The sequence below is a fragment of the Odontesthes bonariensis genome, chromosome 9 (genome assembly GCF_027942865.1).
Source record: "Odontesthes bonariensis isolate fOdoBon6 chromosome 9, fOdoBon6.hap1, whole genome shotgun sequence".
Lineage (NCBI taxonomy): Eukaryota > Metazoa > Chordata > Actinopteri > Atheriniformes > Atherinopsidae > Odontesthes > Odontesthes bonariensis.
In genome coordinates, this window is record NC_134514.1 from 8639560 (window position 1) to 8652995 (window position 13436).

General features: G+C 40.3%; 1 protein-coding gene across 1 annotated transcript; it reads right to left on the reverse strand.

Annotated features, from left to right (window-relative positions):
- Positions 1 to 710: 710 nt before the first annotated feature.
- Positions 711 to 13008, reverse strand: LOC142388083 (flotillin-2). The gene is made up of 11 exons (XM_075472976.1): positions 12801 to 13008; positions 11244 to 11325; positions 9031 to 9121; positions 8272 to 8395; positions 7304 to 7422; positions 6304 to 6417; positions 6088 to 6207; positions 5371 to 5585; positions 3628 to 3811; positions 3270 to 3419; positions 711 to 2507 (listed from the first exon to the last, which is right to left on the reverse strand). The coding sequence occupies exons 1-11, from the start codon at positions 12847 to 12849 to the stop codon at positions 2475 to 2477; spliced, it is 1281 nt and encodes a 426-aa protein (XP_075329091.1). The 5' UTR covers positions 12850 to 13008; the 3' UTR covers positions 711 to 2474.
- Between the last annotated feature and the right edge of the window lie 428 nt (positions 13009 to 13436).

Consider the following 13436-nt stretch of genomic DNA (forward strand, 5'->3'; position numbering starts at 1 on the left):
AAGTCCTTTAAAGGATAAGACCGGTTTTTTGACATTGGGCCCTTGATTTCACATTATAGCATGATGTTCTACTCACCCCTGCTTGTTGTTTGTCATTTGGAGCTGTTCCGAAGATATTCGCGAGGCGTCTGGCTGCTCTCTTGAGATATTCGGCCATGAAACGGTTTCCTATGGGCAAGCTCATACAGGCACAAACTATGCTGTTTATAATTTATTAATTACTCTACACTAGCACTGATAACGTGGAGGTGCGTCGCTTACTTAAAAAAATCCGGGTTATTGTAATTTTGATTTTTTTGTCGTAAAGTGGGTGTTACTGACGTCATCGTCGTGCTACTGCCACAGGCAGCCCACAGACCTGCTGCCTATTTATTCATTCGGCTAAAATTCAAAATTAGTAACCCGGATTTTTTTAAGTAAGCGACGCACCTCCACGTTATCAGTGCTGGTGTAGAGTAATTAATAAATTATAAACAGCATAGTTTGTACCTGTATAAGCTTGCCCATAGGAAACCGTTTCATGGCCGAATATCTCAAGAGAGCAGCCGGACGCCTCGCGAATATCTTCGGAACAGCTCCAAATGACCAACAACAAGCAGGGGTGAGTAGAACATCATGTTATAATGTGAAATCAAGGGCCCAATGTCAAAAAACCGGTCTTATCCTTTAAAAAGTGAGAACTCACTCGTGAATAAGTACAGATATATTAACTTTGTAAACACCCCATTCTAATAAAACTTTCTGTTACCCTCAAGATATGAATAACGAACAATCTAAATAACTGACACTGAAATAATAATTTGCACCTTTAATTAAAACATAGAAACAGTGAGTGTTCCACGTTATTTTACAGGATAAATATCACTAATTTATGACCGTTAATTCTTCCATTGTAACATTTTTAAACTGTTTAAACACGTTCACGAAACTCAGCAGCTGAGAAGCTTTATAGGAACTGAGAAAAAGACAAATGATGAAAGTTTGGTTTATTAGAATGACAGTTAAGAGTGAGTACATTACTCTGCACACAGACAGATGACATGCAAAAATGCGTACAGGAAGTCATGGCTATTTCAGACAAAGCGTAAATAGAAGTTTGAGATGAACGATTGGACGCACCAAAAACATCAACAGCAATAATAACAGTCGTCTGTAAGTTCTGTTAGTAAGCTCAGAGTGACCGTTCCTTCAGCCACACACAAAACTCCTGTAGAACATGTTTAATCTGGGTTAGAGATGATATTTAGATTTAGCTTACTTGCTTCAAGTCTATTTCCAAAAATGGACAGATTCTGTAATCCGAGCCCAAAACAACAAAGCATTTTGACAGATATATACAGCAGAATCAGTTTAAAATGTATCCTGTTAAAACACGGCTGTATTTGTATTAAAACAAAGTGCCGATATGTAAACGCATCAAACAGAAAGTGCAGTTCTGTAAAATAATGTCAAAGTTTGGTTTGTTGACACAGTCGAACGTGGCTTTGCATCGACAGACAAATGTAGCATGAAATCAAACAGATAAACTGAACGGTAATTTCTTATGATGCAGTAAAAATCATGACAGTTTTCTCTGTTTGGCCTTTCATTGCATCTATTCATTTTCCTACAATTTAAACATATTTCATCTCAAAACCTGCGATTCATTTAACACGTTCTAAGTTTCTTCAGCAGACTTAATCGAGGCCTTAAGTTTACAACATTTTACATGAAACCCACATTAAATATCAAAGAACCACATTACAAGCTAACTACATCAGCACAAGATCAGAATTTACGACCCGTTTTATTATCAGTATATAAATAATAATGAAATGCAAAATGCTTGATATCAAGACTGTGAAGATTCTTTACTCTGTAAATGGGAAAAGACTTTAAGGTGGAGATTTTTACTCTATGAAAACAGCCTTTTATTAAGATTTGGAGCACCTTTGTTACACTGAAAAATGAGCTGATGAAGCACAAATCGAAACATTTGATTGAAAATTACAATAACTTAAAGAGAACAATAAATATATGAAAAAATAAATTAAATTATCTAAGGAATGCAGAAGTGTTGCTTAAACCAAGAGAGAGGCCTGAAACAGTGAGAATGACAACAAAGCAGCGACCCAGGGTATAAATATCAAAGAATATGTTTCGTCACATTTTAAGTAGAATTAATAGAACCTGGGTGAGAGTCAGCAGGTAGTCGACCATCATACGTAGCACACGTAGCTCTCCTCTTTCACGAAATAAATGTGAAATAAAACACAACATAATCCCACGTTCAAACTAAAAAACATCTTTGAATGAGCAGCAGTGCATGCAGATTTTCTGGCCCTGTATAAAGTAAGGCACCAGAGGTTTCCAGAATTCACTTAGTATACAGAGTATACATATAAAACAACAAAAATATTCAAGTGTATTAAAGGCAGTCTATGAGAGTGCATACAACAGAGATTGGAGTCATGTGGAGTCTTCGGTTTTCAAGCTTAAGAAGTGACCATTTTCTGCAGCAAAGGGATCTGTTGAAAAAAAAGGACAGATTATTCACGCTTGGATGTAAAAAAACCAGCAAAGCAACGACTGTCAAGACTAACAAAGGCCCCTTCTCACTGTTTCTATCCCACATTACATTTAAAGGTTCAATACAGGACCTCAGGCAGGCAAAATTAAATGAGTTGGAGCCCTTCAAGCAGGTCATAGATTGCTCAATCATGAGAAAAGTAGGCTGTGGTCTTCCTTCTCTTTGTGGGACGATGTAAAATCGTGCACTTACATGGATATGAGGCGGTTTTGGCTGCGAGTTCCTCTAATCAAACATGTTAAAGGAACTTCCTTTAATGCAAAAAAAATAAGCAAATGCTGTTAGTTACCAGTTAGGAGTAAAATATTTGAAAATGTAGCCCAACTAATTCGTCTTTATGGTAAAGAAGTCGGGGGTCAATTCAGCTATTAAGATTAAACTCGATATTAAAACCCAAAGAAAAGCACGGACGGCAGAACCGGCTATCGTCCACCGATTGCTGAAAACTGATCTAAAGAGCTGAAAAAATAAAAAAAACTGATGGATAAATGCATTTTGAGCAGCTAGTGGTTCTCCTACCGTTGCTCAGCTAAATCATGTAAGCCTGTTTAATTAAACAAGCTGCCATCAGAAACAATGAGATTCATCCGAAACAACTTAAAGTAATTAATGCGGGGGAGGTTTAGTATTTTGGGGCCTGCAGCCAAACACTGTCACACGGTCACTGGCATTTATCTAACGGTCATAAAGAAAAGCTTACCTTCGACAAATCCACTCCCGTGAGAGCATTAACGGAAACAGGAAGTTCAGCCAAAAGGCGGTTGACTTCACCCGTCACGCGGCTGCCCTCCCCGCTGAGGATCACGATCTCATTTGTTCTGGCTAACGGTGCAGCCACCTTTGAAGCAATCTGCAAACATATAGACAAGTGGAAGCAATGAAAATAGAATCAATATCAAGACATCATGTGGTACATTATTAATGCGGGTAAAACGTTTATTGTTTCTTTTATTAAAAGTTTGTTGTGAAAAAGTCGCACACGAAGACACCAGAAAACCTTAAAGGAAAGTTTCTTAAAGCAAATCTAAGAAGAGTTGGATGAGCTCTGTGTGTGTCACCTTGGGCAGGGCCTCGAGGACCAGGGCAGTCTTTGCTGCTTCTCCATACTGCTGGTAAGACTCAGCCTTCAGTCTCATCTTCTCAGCTTCGGCCTTTCCGACTGCTTCGATCGAGGAAGCCTGCGCCTCACCGATCTTTTTGATCTTCTCTGCCTCAGCTTGGGCTATCAGCACCGTCTTCATCCTGATGCAGGAACACACGAGCTATTAAAATACCTTTTCTGTCCAACCATAAGTGCAACTCCTCCACTCTGCTCCGCTCCACATGCCTTCACATGTCGGACAGTTGCATCAGGAATTTTCTGATGACAGGAAGATGGTTTTCGAGCCTGTGTGACATGACGTGAGCACTTTTTATGTCCTAAAGCAGGACGATCTCTGCAGGAAACGATGTGATGGCGCTGCTTTGTAAAGCCTGAGGCTGCTGAACACATTAATACTGTCAACTTATAGAAAGTTCAATCATAAATCTATGTAATACATAGTTATTTATTCAAATTGCTGCAATATTTTTTAAGTTTTAAGTAATTTCTTTAATTTCTAAACCTGATTTTATTATTTGTTTTATTTCAAATAATTTAATCTGATTTGGTTTCCAAGCCACAAACTCATAAACATCGACTTTATCTCGGTTCAACAGGCTGAATGTCTAAATGGGAACGCCTTAAAAATGTTTTGCTCTGAACCCGGTTATGCAAATTAGTAACACACCTGTTATTAATTACCTCAACGACGTCAGCGGGTGAGACAACGCATCAACATGTCAGCAGTTATCTCAGAACATGTGCTGCTGCTGTGCAGGTGAGCATGTGTGTCCTTTCTTTTGACCCGTTTGCTGCTTTCCACTTGCTCAGATACATACAGGTACACGCAGTACTCATAATCAACAGAACATGGAGCCTCGTCTGCTGTTCTCAGCATGTAGGAAAGAAATCACATGGATTCATTTTCCTGCCTGAGACCTTTGCAGCAGAACCCCTCCGGCTGTGATGAGCTTGTGTGAACAGCCTCTGTGGAAAAACACCGGATCTAATTTCTCACCCGTTCTCCTGAGCTTCTGTGCTGTATCAACGGTCTGATTCTCCTCACATTTTTAGAATTTGTGAGAGTTCAAAGCTAGTTTTTACCACAAATGAAGCAAACAGCAACACTTTGACAGCTGCTTTGGGCTTCAGTTGGCTTCAGCCTGCACCGATTCAAGCGGAGTTCTGTTTGTTCACATCAGTGGTTTTCACATGCGCACCACATATCGGGTCACTTTATAGACACGTTATTTGGCAAAAATGTCCACAACATTCACCCTGGACAGCTACGTTTTGCAGCCAGCTCCTGAGCGATATCTCTGAAAGGTTGCAGACGTACGCTGTGTGTGTCGACTGCAGCTAAATCTTCTGGAAGATTTATTGCTAACGAGTGTGATTCCTGGTACGAGTTGCTGCTTGATATTTTTCCCCGCAGAGAAACACGTCACCTTCAGAACGTGCAGTGTTGATATCAACACAAATGGCCTTATCTGCCTTTTTTTTTTTTTTTGCCTTACCCTCCATTTTTGGTGAAAACAAAGCACAGCACGTTCCACGTCTACTTTTTGGATCATGTCCCGTGACCTCTGTACTCTGCATAAATGCTCCTAACACACATTTCCACAGTAAGAACACAAAGCCGTCACAGACTCTTTTGCTGTGAGGAGCACTGGCTGCAGAGTATGTGTGGACTGGCTTCAGCTAAAGGGTTCTCACTCACTTGTGCCCCTCAGCCAGTTGCTGTATTTTGTAGGCCTCGGCCTCAGCAGGCCTCTTTATGGTGGCAATGAGTTCTTTGTCCATGCGGTCAATCTCCTTCTCCCCGATGGTGATCTGTTTCTTCCTCTGCACCACTTGGATTTCGATTTCCTCCAGCCGGATCTTTTGCTGCTCCTTGGCTGCCTGCAGCTCATAGGCCAGTTGGGCCTCTGCTTTCTGAAAACATCAGCACAAAGATCACATACTTTCTGTTTGATGCAGAGTTTTAAGATGGGCGAGACACTTTGAATTATCATCATCTTTGAGTTCTTGATTGGCCAAATACAATGTAGTAATTAAATAAATGATTGAAACAGCCCAAGATTCCAGGTGGCTTTTCAATGTCTGCATTGTATCATCTGATGGAAAGACTCCAGATGCTTTCCAGTGCTGCCAGCCCTGCTTGCACAGCGTCATGTGTCAGCTTGTATTTTCTTTAAGTAGATCACAACTGCCCAGGCTGAACAGTGTCCAGATGTTGGGGCACATTTTGGGTGAACCACTCGGCAAACATGCAAGAACATCCACGCTGGACAGCAAAAGGTAACCATTACTTATAGCTTTAAAAATAGTTACACACAAATGAAAGGAAAGAGAAACATGCTTTGATAAACAATCAGAATTCAGTCAGTCAGATCAAAGTTTAGATAAAGTGCAAATCAAAAGCTCAGCTGCAAACCTTCGTGTTGATTTCTTGGTTAAAGGAAGCTTTCTCCAGCTCCAGCTTGCGTTTGGAGTCCGCCATTTTGGTGTCAGCCAAAAATTTGACATCCATCATCTCCTTTTTACATTCTGCCTCCTAGGAGACAATAAAGGAAAACAGCTAAGACCAGCGGGCCTTTGTGCTCAGCACAATCCACTACAAACAGAATCCAACCCGCTGGGGTCTACTTACCCGTATCCCAGCATCCCTCTCTGCTTCAGCCACACCAATGTCTGCGTCCCTCTGGACAGCAGCAATCTGTGTCTTCCCAAGGGAGCTCAGGTAATCCAGTTTATCATACACATCCTGGGAACACAGATAAACTGATAAGCTTGAGGGCTCAGAATAGTTTCTATAGTTAGAGGAGACTTAAAAGCAACTAAATTGTGTAAAAGCACTGCAACAGATGCCTAATTAAGACACATTCCTTTTGCTTTGTTTACCAAAGTCGTGACATCAACAGTTTTTGCCTGGATATCTTTCCCAGTTGATTAGAAATAAGGCTTCAAAATGAAAAAAGTGTTTTAAATGGACATGTGAGTCCACATCTGGTACATATATGACAGAAACACTAGCACCGATTTACCAATAATAACTGGTCCCAAAGCCTCATTAACCATATTAATTTGGCCTAAAAGATGTTTGGTGTTTAGATGTTCTGCACAAAACTTTAATCCCTTTAAAAAAACCTTTTACACACACATTATCAGGCCACAGAAACCTTTCTATCATGGTCAGCAGCATCGTTAGGAGGTAAATCATATTTAATGAAAAGTCTTTGACATAAAGGTTTGTAAAAGGTTCAAATGCAGAAGCACAAAGAGTGAAAATAAGCCAGGATGGCTTCATATCTTAGATAATGTTACAGAAAACACCTTCTTCTACGGAACACTTTTAATGCAACTAAAGCTCAAGTTCAATAAGATCAGTTCCCTTTCATTCTGTCTCAACCTTCATGGTGAATTTGGTCTATAATCTTCGTTACTTCTGGTTTCCCACGCTGTCAGAATAATTCAGCTTCCACATCTCTGCTCTGTTCTTCTAATCTTTTCACCCAATCTCTCTGAGCTCATCAGCCCTCATTTTAATGGGTTATTCAAGACATCACAGCTGCTTCGGCCATATCCTAATGAGACAATATTCTTTTTCACGCTTTACCAGCTGCTGTCTGAGGACTTCACCTTCAACCCACCTTAATAGTAAAGCTTAAAATCTCGATGCCCATCCTGCCCACATCAGGAGCTGCAACATCCCTCACAAGTTTAGCAAACTGGTCCCTGTCCTGATAGATCTGCTCCACAGTCAAGGTCCCTGCAAGACAGATACAGAACATCATCACAGCTTTGCACAAAGCAAACCAAGCTGTGTCTCCACTGCCAGGAGCTTTTTGCTTTATGTGAAAAACAACTGCAGCAGGATACTAACGTGTATCTGCAGAAGCATGCAATCCCTAAACTAACTAAGCTGCGCTGCAGCGGCGCGCGGCGGTGACGTCATCCCAGTAGACGTGTGTAGAAAGCCCCCGATAACAACAACATGGCAGCTATGAGCTAACAGTGCAATAGTACAGGTTCAGTCATTCATTTGTCTTAAAGTATTGCTGAAATAAAGACAGATAATGCCTTATTTAGAGGCTGTATTGTCTCTGCCCTGTTCTCTCCCGTTATATGGATATATGCGGATCTCGAGTGATCTAAATATCGTCCGAAGAACGCGACTTTCACCAAACTGTTATCGTTAAGTAGATGAACGTATTTTATGCCAGAAATAAGGTCCAGGTTTAAAAAAAAAAACTAACTTCTCCTTTAAGATGCCGCCACCTTAAAGGGATAGTTCGCCTCTTTTGACATGAAGCTGTATGACATCCCATATTAGCAATATCATTTATGAACATTTTCTTACGCTTTATTTTTCTAGCCCCAGCCAACTAGCCGGACTACCTTCGTGGATGCCAAAACTCAGCTGGAACTCTGCTCACAGGACACAGCAGGGGGTAAGAAAATGTTCATAATTGATGTTGCTGATATGGGATGTTATACAGCTTCATGTCAAAAGAGGCGAACTATCCCTTTAAAGGATTCATCGATAAATTAAGACAAAAATGGGCAGCTGGGTTGGAAATTAAGATAACCATTTAGTGTTCAGTGTTAGTTTTCATACCTAGAATGGAGCGCAGATGTCCCTCCAAAGTCTGCAGAAGCACAGCTTTGATTTCTATTACTGATTTACCCAGAAACTGCTCACAAGCCACAGCCAGCAAATCCTGTTCCGTCATGACTTTCACCTGAAGGAGACACAGTGACCAAACCTTCATCATGTGGCAGCAGAATATATGGAGGCTATATCCTTTAATGATAACACAGCAATCTTCCACATTAAAACAATGGTGAGATACATTAATTAAAAGGGCAGTTTGGGCTTTGTAGCATCGCATCACATGTAAAGTGTGTGACTCAGCGAACTTTGTGATGTTTTGTGATTCCACTTCCAGCTTAAGGGTAAGAAAAATGAATTAAACTGATATAAACTGTGCAGGTCTCGCCTTTAGCTTCATTAATCTCATTAACTGTTGTTGATTATTACCAGTTTTCAAAATAATGTGAAGACATCAGCAGTGTTACATATTTTCTGACCACTCGGATGCAGGTTTGTCATAATACTTGATGTGTTTTAGTCAAATTAGAAACATCACCCAAGAACACAGGAAACTGCAACAGGGCTACAAAGTTGTGCCTGGACACAAAAAAGCCAATGCGTAGCTCTCCATGAATTAAAGAGCTTCAAACTGACAAAATTTTGGTTTAATTTGTAACTATCTGATCAAAACTACACCTGATTTCAGCCTTTGGTTCTTTGTGGGGATACAGTTGCTGCCTGGCAGATGTTTGTGATGGATAACATGCCTGGAAGGGGACTCACCTGGGCCACCCCTGTGACAGTGATGGCTACTCCCTCTGCCGTCTCAACATCTTCACATCGGGGCTGCAGAGTCATGATCTCTAAACTTAACCTACAGAAAGGAATAAAGAAGAAGAGTACAAAATGTGAGACATCTGTAGATGTTAAAACATACAGCGATCTGGAATGTGCTCCTAAACATGTTTATTGGTTGCACCAGTTCACTTAGAATTTGTCTTCAGCCAATATTATCCTTTACATCACAGAGGGAGGGTCCTGCAGCTGCTCTTCTTTGCTGTTCTGGGTGCTTTTACATTCTGGTAAACTACGTATCATTAGAGTAAAGTTAAAATGGTGGGAAGCCATCTGCTACTTTTTAAAATAAACAACTGACGATGTGAAAAATTAAAAAAATGAAGAGTTATGAGTCAACATATTCCTGATCATTACAAGTCAACACGGTTTGGGGATTTAACGGAATTAAATCAAATATTTATAGCTTAGTTTCACACATAATTAAGAATTCTTGTGTCGTTGTTACCTCAGAACAAGCCAAGCTTTTTCAGTGTAATGACTAAAAATCCTCTTCCTTGTCCTCCATGTTTCTACAGAAGCCCAGAAGAGACAAACCAAACACTGGCTTGGACTTTGTTTACGTGCTTTCTGGCTTTAAACAGGAGCACACAGGAACGACAAACTAAAAAAAAAAAAAAAAAACTCGGCAAAGATCAAGCACATAACTACTGAGATAAGCTGAAGAAGTCAACAAACACGTTTATTTGAGAAGATCCACATGAACACAAATGACCACAAGGATTTTCCCTCTCAACACGACATGTTTTACTACGCTTTGCCATGTCTCCACAGGGCTGTTTGATTTGCCTTTGTGCGGATCCCAACCCTGAGACAGACTTTCTGATAGAAGACTGTAGCCAGTGAGGAGCAGGTATTTCTTCAGTGTAATTCAATCTCTTATTCTCTGTTTGTGTTGGATAATAAAACTGCTGCATTAGCCTACCTTCATGGCTTAAGCAGGGAAAATGAATTTCTGTGCTTTTAATTGTTATTTTTTAGTCTTTTACCTTTCAATAAATTACTGCCTGGTGTAAAACACAGTATCGTTATTATGTGGAGCATAAAAATGACAAATAAAGGAATCTGACTCTACCAGACATCACAATCTTACTGCTGTTCCTGAATGTATCACTGATTGTTCAACAAGCCTACACAGGTGAAAAAGTGGTATTTTCAGCTGCTTCCATCCCCTGCCGAGATGTTTTAACGACCACTATGTTGATATTAAAAACAACTTGTGACTGTTTAGTAAAGGCTGTTACATTATACATCGCTTTGTGTCGTTATCTAATACTAATGGGAAGCATTTCATCAACCTTAACAGTGAGTCTGAATCGGGCGTGAAAAACATTAACAGAAAAGTTGAGCTTTGTGTGTCTGACTGGATTCCACTGAGTTCACAGATTAACGGGGAGGCATTAATGTTCTGCATTTCACGTGTGAAAAGAGCATTTTTCTCAGTCGACACTCAAAAGAAGATGAATCATTGGGAGGAGCAGCTTTGGCCAAGTGAAATGGTTGTTCGTCTCACTTGTTGGGGACTTCAGGTGCTGTTTAACAATGCAACACACTGGGTTAGAGGCAGTCTGACCCGTTTGACTGTCAACACGCAGCTGAATTTTGATATTTACCAAACTTTAAATCAGACTGAACTATGGTGGTTGAACACTAAACTGTAATTTGATGCATATTTGCCTTTCCATGCTCAGCATTAATTTGCTTTGCCACTTTAAAGACAGTTAACTACCAAAACATGGAGTAAATTAAGTAGCTGATATTATGATACAGCATTATTGTTTCACAATCCTCTGACATGTGGCAGGACTGTTCAAAGCTGTGTAACATATAAATGTGCCGCAAAAAGATGAACATTTCATTTCTGTTTTAAGCTCACATTATGCACAAAGAGTCCTGCCTTTACGCTGTGTCATTTCCCTGAGCTCTGGCTGGGTTTACATTTGAAACATGTGTTGAGTAATATGAAACCGATGATGGTGGAACCGCTCTCATCCTCTAATTGTCTGGCATCTGCTGATAGTGGGACGACTGACCTCACAGTAGAGAATCAACCACAACAAAAGCTCAGCTCTGCTGTGGTCTGGTTAAAAACCTTGATCCCATAACTTATTAAAGCATTCCTGCTTCTACTGCGCTGTCACCTTTGAGAGTTCGAAATGAGCCACCAAGCCCACGCCCAGCCTCCCACGATGTAGGTCTTAATATCAGAGCCGAAACAGCCACCTGAGGGAAGAGATCAGTAGCATCAAGACATGACTGAATCAATGCAAGCCAACATCATCATCACAGGATATCAACTGTAAGAAAAGGCAAAAGACTACCCTCATAATAAACAATATACTAATACTTTCTGTAAGAAGTCAGGATATTGGTCTCTCACATGCAGCCTCTCTGAAACATGTCAAGAAACTTTCTGGCCTGAACTGCATGTGTGAAAGGGGCTTTAGAGTAAGAGAGTAAAAAAGTAACGATGATTAACAGCAATGCTTCTCCACATTCCCCGCTTACAAACCAGAGAGGCAATGAATTTATTTAGAAAAGAATAAAAACATTCATTTCTTTCTCACATGAGATTAACTGCACGCTGAATAAAACCGTAAAGACCTGCTGAGGGCTTGATTTGAACTCTTTAGGTCCTTTTGCCTGATCTGTGTAGCAATTAAACATTTTATGGCCAGATTTGATGTATGAGGCCCTGTGATGGACTGGCGACCTGTCCGGGGTGTACAGCTGGGATAGCTGCGACCCTGAGTTGGATTAAGCAGATATAGAAAATGGATGGATTTGATATATGAGGAGTAAATCCATCCACTTTAACTCAACGACTTCCTGAGCTCCTCAGAAAACAGAAATCCTTCTTAAAACAGCTCTCATTGAGCACATTTGTTAGTGTAACAGCCCAATTCTGACACTCAAGTACAAGTAAATGTTTGAATCATTATCTATTAAGACAACTGTCTCAAAAGTCCAGCGCATTGTATTTACTTAAAGTGACAAATAACTGATTAAAACATGAAACTGTGAGCCTGTCAAATTGAGATAATACAGAAAGAGTCAGAAATTTTGTAAGAATAACACGTTTCAATGTTTACCTCACAGAATTGGACCTGTCCTACTTCTACTTCTCTTTTATTGTCTTCATTACCGATTAAAGTTTATATTTATTGCTGATTTATCATATTTATGTCGGTGAAAATATAATCAACATGTACATCACGCTGGTCTACTTAGGATGTTCTGAGCTTTAGAAATAAACTGTCAGTTGATCACAAACGTACACATTTGTGACCAAATGTAAATATGGTACCACAACATTTGGCAGAGCTATCCAGTTTAATGTAATAAGTATGATGAACACATTTGTAGTGGCTGAGATTATCCAACGGTTCACAGTATTTACAAGCTAAGCTGTTTGGTCACGTGACCCAGCCCTGCGCTAACGTTCCGTTAACCGTTGCCTAACGGTTGCTTTAACGGCTAATGTTAGCGTTCAGATTTATAAGATAAAAAAAGCTGCTTACAAAAGATACCTGCCAGTATGACAAATAGCTATATCCTACAAAGCAATAAGAGCAAGGCAAACGTTTGTCTTGGTTTGCCCGTTTGCACCTGACATCATGGAGTAACATCAGTGCCGTTAGCTCCTCCGTCTCCATGACATCTAGCACCGTTAGCAGAGCAAGACGGGGGAAACCTACCGGAGACCACCAGCGCTTCGTTTGGCCCCACAGTTAAGCAGTTCCCCATGTTGACTGAACACGGTACAGTCTAAACAAAAAAAAAAAAAACTGCGAAAAAAGTGCGATCCTTCGCTGAAATGATGACACTGCTTATCTGATATTTAATCCAAATGAATGTGGAGTGATTTAGGAGTCTTCACGCCCAGCAGGACAGCAACAACACAGCCCCGCCCCGCCTAGTAACGCGCGCTGACGTAACGCATGCTCACAGGGAATAAAACCCCACAACATTATGGATAATAACAATTAAAAAAAAAACACTCTAAAGGCATCCGCTATTTGTTTCTTATTTTGATTTTAAATGACTGAATTTCTTTGGGCGTCTATTTTGCCTTTGATTCTCAGTCATCCAGTTTTAGGTAATTATAAAAGCCTGAAAAAAAGCTTATTCAAATTATTTTTTCTTATTTGTACTTTTTTAGTTATGTTTTCCCGATGCCATGTACCCTGATTCTGCAATGTTCTGCTGAGAATATTTGCATCCTGGGACTCACCTGATTTCCCTTTGACACCGACCTAAACAGGCTGCACGGTGGTAGCACCGTCAGCTCACAGTGTTTCAGGCTCTCTCCGGACACTCCTGCATCCTCCCAC

Bases quoted from the DNA above. Each gene is read 5' to 3' on its own strand.
- LOC142388083 (XM_075472976.1), bottom strand. From the start codon at position 12,849: ATGGGGAACTGCTTAACTGTGGGGCCAAACGAAGCGCTGGTGGTCTCC. The intron at 6,418-7,303 runs GTGGGTTGAAGG...CTGTGTTCCCAG, and splicing joins TTTTAAGCTTTACTATTAAG to GATGTGTATGATAAACTGGA. The intron at 2,508-3,269 runs GTAAGCTTTTCT...TTTTTTCAACAG, and splicing joins CGGGAGTGGATTTGTCGAAG to ATCCCTTTGCTGCAGAAAAT.